This window comes from Perognathus longimembris, chromosome 1 (assembly GCF_023159225.1).
Source record: "Perognathus longimembris pacificus isolate PPM17 chromosome 1, ASM2315922v1, whole genome shotgun sequence".
In the NCBI taxonomy this organism is placed as follows: Eukaryota; Metazoa; Chordata; class Mammalia; order Rodentia; family Heteromyidae; genus Perognathus; species Perognathus longimembris.
In genome coordinates this window covers 107,244,418-107,251,046 of record NC_063161.1, presented here as the reverse complement: position 1 = coordinate 107,251,046, position 6,629 = coordinate 107,244,418, and the positions used below count along the sequence as shown (strand labels likewise).

General features: G+C 58.2%; 1 protein-coding gene across 1 annotated transcript; it reads right to left on the bottom strand.

Moving 5' to 3' along the window:
* Window positions 1-2,545: 2,545 nt before the first annotated feature.
* On the bottom strand, window positions 2,546-5,505 carry Barx1 (BARX homeobox 1). The gene is made up of 4 exons (XM_048352020.1): window positions 5,203-5,505; window positions 3,236-3,527; window positions 3,071-3,155; window positions 2,546-2,710 (listed from the first exon to the last, which is right to left on the bottom strand). The coding sequence occupies exons 1-4, from the start codon at window positions 5,423-5,425 to the stop codon at window positions 2,546-2,548; spliced, it is 765 nt and encodes a 254-aa protein (XP_048207977.1). The 5' UTR covers window positions 5,426-5,505.
* Window positions 5,506-6,629: the final 1,124 nt, after the last annotated feature.

Sequence of the window (6,629 nt, the reverse complement as noted above, 5' to 3'; positions counted from 1 at the left end):
TTGCGGTCCCGACTTGGCGTCTGCCTCGGTGACTTCGCTGTTCACGGGAGCCGCTCGCCGGGAGTTCCCATTGAGTCTCAGGATTCTCCCAAGCAAGCCAATCCTAAACTCTTCTCGGGCCGGAGGGACTGGGTCTGCGGTTGCTGTTCCCCAGCTCCTCATTATCTCCAAGGAGCGGAGCGGTGCAGGCTGGGACAAAAACTCCATCCCCACCCCCCACCCGCTCCCCCCAGCCCTGGAATCCGAACCCCCTTCTTCTGAGGCCCAGCTTCCCCACTGACCTACTGGTAACCTCGCTTTGAATCAGGTTCCCATCTCTGCCTGGGAGGGTGGTGGTATACTCACTGAAAACTGGGGGGCCTTGTGATTTGATTCCCCATTAGTAGTCTACACACACACACACACACACACACACACACACACACACACACACACTCCACACACCCATGGAGTTCTGGTCCTACCAGAACAATGAATGATTGGGACCAGTGAAATACCTTCCAAGCCCAAATCAAGTAAATTGCCTAAGGTGACAATCTTCTACAACTCTGCAGAAGTGACCAAGACAAAATGGAAACTTGGTCCTCCAGGCCTCCTGCCCTCAGAACTCCACATTGAAACCTCCATCTCCTTTGAAATGGAAACGATTAGGGGAAATTCTGTAATCACTTGGTCCTGGGAGCCTGGTACAGAACATTACCAAGCATTGCTAGGTTGAGCTGACCCCAAGGGCAGGAAAGAATTAGGGGACACCATCATGTTCCTTCCAGGCAACCAGTAAGGTCATCCCCGGGGGTCTTTGGAGGAGAACCTGAGCGCCTAAGACTGAATTGAGAACCTCAAGCCAGCAAGAGACCATTCCAGAGCTCAGGCAGGACCGGGGCTCAGGGATGTATTTGCAGTCTGCTGAATGTGTTATTGAGTCTCTCTGTGTCTCTGTCTCTGTCTCTGTCTGTCTCTCACGCTCTCTCACTCTCGCTCTTTCTCTTTCAATTTCTGTTTCTCCTCCTCTCAGTTTCTCTCTTTCCCACCCCCTGCACTACGGTTGGGATTCTGGGAAGGGGAAATTCAGACTCAGGTTCTAGGATAGTACCACCTAGTGAAGGTCAAGGTCATGTTGACCTTCACAGATGGGGATCATAACTGTAGGGTGATCACTGCTTTCTAAAATAGGAAGTCTTCCGTTGTGTGAAGGTAAATGTTCCGGTCTCCTTTCCCTCACTTTTTTTGTGGAGAGGGAGGGAAACCTGGAAAAGACCTGGCTTTGACTCCTGGTCCCTGATTAGCACCTCATGATCAAGATGTATCACTTTCTCAGAGCATTAAGCGATAAACTCATCATTTCTCCACTATCATCCTACTGGCACCAAAGAAGCACAGGGACAGAAATGCAGTTCTAAGATCATTCTAGAAGGTAAAAAGGCAATCGACAGCGATCTTCCTCCTGAGGAGGGGGCTCTGGCATGTTGTTCCCTAGAAAAGACCACCCTGTGAGGGCTGTGAGCTAGGTTAGTCAGTAGTCTTGTCTCTACCACTCTTTGGTACCCTCCCTGCTCCGGTGATCCTCCCTTCCCCTCAAAAAAAAAAAAAATCAGAGAAAAAGCAAACTCTGGGCAAGCACCCCTCTACACTGATGGGTGCTGCTTGCGCTTGTCTCTGTGCAAAATTTCATTATCATGAGCTTCGGCCTTCAAAAAGGGCCGATCGGGACCCTTCAAAGATCCACACCGCCGGTCCTTCAAGTCCCGGAGATCGAACAACCCGGGCGGCTCTGAGCTCTGGGCCGATTCACATGGCCAGCTGTAGACTACCGTGGCCTGCCGTGAGTCCCGGAGATTCGGAGGAAGATGGAGTCCAAGCTAGCCTCAGGAGCCCAGAGTGAAATCGGCTCATAAAATTCCGCCTCAGTCATGCCTCGGGTGGGCCATATCTGATCAGGGCACATCTCACCTCCACGGAGCCAGAGAAAAGGATGTTCTAGAATGGCGACTGCCCTTGGTATCTTGCCAGGCCCTCCACCCCTAACAGGTTCGGAAGCCACCGCATGGGGCCCCATAGTGTCATAAAATATTTTATTGGAAAAAAAAAAGTCACCATCTTCTCAAGAGTGGGGGGGGGGGGATAGGAGTCCCAGCGACTTCGGTGACCCAGTCCCAGGCAGAGCCGAGCGACATGGGTAGCCGGCCTCCATGCCGGTGCACGGGGCTGAGTTCCTGGGGGCGCGGAAGCGGGCGTGTGCCAGGCGGCATCGTGGCCCGGAGGTGGGGTGTGGTGTGGGCAAGGAGCGGGGCGTGAATGCACGTGGAGAGCCAGGCACCCCTGAGTCGTTTCCCGCTGCGCTGGACTCGACTTTCCTAGGTTAGGGCCTGAGCTTGGCTTCAAAGTCTGTGTCCTTCCTTGTTTGGCCCCTAATTGTCCGCAATCGAAGTAGTAACTGCATGTTTGCAGACGGCTGCGTGGATGTGGAAGGGCCAGGTCCTGGCTTCCCGCAGGCCTAAGGGGACCACTGGCAACGGCCCAGGTAGCCGGGTTCAGCCATCTCCGTTCAGTCCTCCCGGCTTTGGTCGCTGGGCTCGCCCGGCACCTCTACCGGCTTCTCTGCCTCCTTGGCGCGCTCCTGCTCGGTGAGTTGCTCGCTCGTCGGGATGGAGTTCTTCTTGGGCCGCCCCTTGGGCTTCGTAGGGGACTCCAGCCCGCCGCCCTGCAGCACCTGCTCAGGGGGCATGGCCAGGGCAGTGGTGAGATGGGTCGCAGATGGAGGAGGCCGGGTGCCCAGAACCCACGAGGAAGGGAAGAACCTAGCCCAGAGCTTCCAGGAGGACACCCCCCCCCTTGGTCCAGGGAAAACAGCAGCCATTTAGGTGCTGCTGGGGACAGGTGTGGCCATGGGGATCAAAGCTGCCAGGATGTCCAGAGGGGAAGGAATGAATGTTAATTGTTCTGGTGCAAGCAATCAGACATCCGTTACCAAGAAGTCAGGACGACTGGAACGCATAAAGTCTCCGTGGAGGAGGTCAGGGAGCATCTTTTGGGGGGGAACACGACTAGGGCATGATCAGGGAACACTCACTATTTTCTTCCATTTCATCCTCCGATTCTGATACCACGTCTTCACCTGCAACTGGCTCAGACCCAGGGACTCGGCGAGGTCTATTCTGCAATAAGCAGGGCGCACCCTCAGCAGGGCGGCTGGTCACCCTCTGGCCTGCTGGCTCTGGCTTTGCCCCACCCTTACCTGTCTGGCGTGGAGAGATACTTCTGCTTCTCGAAGCGTTTCTCCAGGCCCATCAACTGCAGCTCGGTGAACACAGTACGGCTCCGGCGCCCTTTTTTGGCTTTCGTGCCTGTTTCCCCAGGGCCTGATGCCTCCAACTTCCCACGGAGTTGCAACTCCAGTGGCAGGTGCGGCGTCCCCGCCGCACCGGGCAGCCCAGGCCCCGCGGCCAGCAACGCGGAGCCCAGACCGGAGCAGCCGAGGGGCGCCAATGGGAACTTGAACACCGCTGCTTGCTCAGCCTTCAGCACCGCTGTGAGGAAAAGGGGATCCCGGTGAGCTTGAGCCGTGCTCTTCCGCCCTCTAAATGCGCTGTACCACGCGTGAATTCGTCTAGTGCCACCCACTTGCGCTAGGCGCTTGGATTTGTACCCCATGCCGTGGGCAACCCTCCCACACGGGTGTCCTCCAGCAATTTGGAAAGAGAAACCACCACTATCCCGTGTTCTGGCCCTGGCTTTCCCAGGCCCCTAGCTGTGCCTGAAATTCCTGTTTTCTCGCGAACAAGTTCACAGTTCCGAGAAGGAGAAGCACAGGTGTGTCTTTCGTGTAAAACAAATCAAGGAGAAACGATCACGACTTGAAAGGTGGGCGGCTGCCCCAGCCAAATCAGCATCTTCGCAATCGAAAAAGAACGAGCTGGAGTGTGGACATACGCGCTTCCGTGTGAAGCTCAGCCTGGCGAGCCACGGCCAGCGGCCAGAGCATCATCTGGGGATGGGATTGGGGCGCTTCCTGAAAATTGAAAAGTGTCGGGCAAACACGAAAATTATTGTTGTTGCTTTCGCTGTTCAGATTATTTCCCATGAAGATGTTTCTATATTCTTTAGTCCTAAAGAAAACTCTTTAGCCCGCTTAAAACGAATTACCAACAACAGAGCAGATGCAAATGCAAAGCAGGGCAGAGGCTGAATGAGCCTCTGAACGAGCAATCTGGCCCAACAGCCACTGGAGGGGTGCGTTCAGACTGGAGCTGGTGCACGGAAGGTGGCTAATGGGGCTGGGGTTCCCTCTAAGCATATAAGGCCTCCCTTCTGCTCAGGACTCAGGGTGAGTCCTAGCCCCAGACTCCCTTAGGGCCTCTGCAAGATCTGAGTAAATTGGGAAGAAGGACAGAGGAGGTGATGAGAGAAAGAATTTTTAGGGAAAAAGTGGGAGTGGAGAGGCAGACCTAGCCTGCCAAGAGAGAATGAAGTGGTTGGGTGAAGAGTAGAAAAAGAAAAGCAAGAAGAGGATGGAAGCTGTTGGAAAGAACATGGCAAGACAGGGCAGCTCCCTACCAAAGAAGAGAGACAGGATGGAGGCAAGAAAGATCTGTCAACTGACTTCAGGTCTGCAGAGGCCCGGCCCAGCAGCTACTCACAGCCAGGCTGTGAGCCAGGCCCGCTAGCCAGGCCCCACCAAGTCGGCGCTGGGACCGAAGCCTCTGGTCGCAGGCTGGAGATCACGGGGCTCCGGAAGGCTCCGAGGCCGGCTTAGACCAGCTCGGCACTCAGAGATGCAAGGCCTTTTCAAGAGCTCCAGCTTTCTGAGTCTGGGCAGCCATGGCCACTCCTGGTCAGCGGTGTGCGGCGAAGCTCGGGCGTTTTTATTTTTTATCCACAGTGATCGGGAGAGTAGTCAGGCGCCTACGATGGACTTGCGGGCTCGGTCCCTGCACCTGGCCCCCAAACCGTGCAGGATGCCGGTAGAGCTGCCCTGAAGCTGAGAGCAACTATGCCCTCTACGGCCCAGCCGAGGGGCACGAGGCCTGGTTTCTGTGCAGCCCGTTGCCTACAACCACCCAGCGTGGAGTGCGCACACGTCGGTGCCCTGGGTCGACCTCGGAGCCCAAGGGGAGGAGGGTGGACCCCGGGCACCCCGGCGTCGGTTTTCTCCTTCTCGACAAGCCCAGCCCGCACCCCCTACGCCCCGGCCTCCGCACGTACCTAGGTGGCTGTGGAAGGGCCGCGCCGCCAGCAGCGCTTGCACGCCGAACTTGAGCAGCTCGCCCGCGGCGGCGGCGGCGGCGGCCGGCGCAGCGCCCTTGGGTCCCGGCGGCTCGGTGAGGATCTCCTCGATCATAAAGCTGCGGTAGCGGTGCGGCCGGTGATCCGCACAGCCCTCGGGCGGGCCGTAGCGCGCGGCGCCCGGCTCCCCGGGCCGCTGCATCACGGCGCCGGCGGATGCGTCCTGGGAGCGCTTGGCTGGGACAGTGGCGGGATTTGGGGCGCGGGGCCCACGCGGGGCTCTAGGCCGGCCCGCAGCTCCCGGCGGCGGCGCGCGGGCGCCGGCTCATGCCCCCTCCCCCGCCGGCCGGCCGGGCGGAGGCGCAGGGCGCGGGCGGGGCGCGCGGGGCTCGGCCAGTCGGACGCGGGACTGCGCCCCCCGCCCCGAGCCGCCGCGCCTCTAGCCGGGCCAACCTCGCGTCACCGCCCCGCCCCGCCCGCCCCGCCCCGCCCCGTGCCACCGCCCCCCCTCACCCCCGGGGCCGAGCCGGAGGGAGGGAACTGAGGAGGGTGGGAGGGAGGAGGGAGAGGGGCAGGCTGACCAAGACCAGGGAGGACGATCAGAGCCTACACCGTAGAAGGAAAGCCGCAGAGCTCCGGAGTGGAGACCCCCAAGAAATGGAATCGAGGATGAAAGGTGAGAGAGGGTCCTGAGGGAGACAGACAGGGTCACCCAAAGTAACACACAGGGCTGTGGGGTGCCTGGGAGGCCTGAGAAGTGAGGGGCGATGGAGAGAGATGCGGGAGTCAGCGCGCTGCAACGTGCGGGAGAGCACAGACACGAGCAGGGCGTGGCGAGGGGTACACTAGAGAGATTGGACAGCTCGGAGCGCAGCGGCCTAGACTGGGAGTAGGGAGGTTGGGAGCCGAGAGATGGGGAAGAGCTGCACCGAGGCTGTTCAGTTCAGCTGAGAAAGGTGTAGCTGGTTCGCAGCTTCCCAGGAAGGGCAGAAGATTGTAACTTCCCTCCGCAGGGGTGCAGCAGTGGGCAGGGTGGAACTCGCACCTGTGTACCATCATCCCCAAACATCTCCGTTTCACTTTTCTGTGTCGGGCCTCATTTCTCTTTTACCCTCGAAAAGAAAAATCCCCTCTTCAAGATTTATATGAACTGGGAATCCAAGAGATGCGACCGATGTATTATTCTCCTTGGCAATCCCTAGGAGACAGAATGGAGGAAAGTTTGCCTTTCCCAGTTTCGAGGTATCAAACCGTTATGGGGTGGGGCTTGGGGCAAGGCATCATCCACCACCGAGTGAGTCTGAAGGCCTGGCTCCATCCCTCCAGTCTCAAAGTTTCCTACAGGACCCAGGAAATTGTCAATGCTCCCTCTAGATGGTTCTCTTGGCCATTAGCAAAGTACATGC

Coding starts and splice junctions, on each gene's coding strand:
- Barx1 (XM_048352020.1), bottom strand. CDS start 5,425: ATGCAGCGGCCCGGGGAGCCGGGCGCCGCGCGCTACGGCCCGCCCGAG. Junction 3,156..3,235: donor TATCTCTCCACGCCAGACAG/GTAAGGGTGGGG, acceptor TGCTTATTGCAG/AATAGACCTCGCCGAGTCCC. Junction 2,711..3,070: donor GGATGAAATGGAAGAAAATA/GTGAGTGTTCCC, acceptor CCCCCTGAGCAG/GTGCTGCAGGGCGGCGGGCT.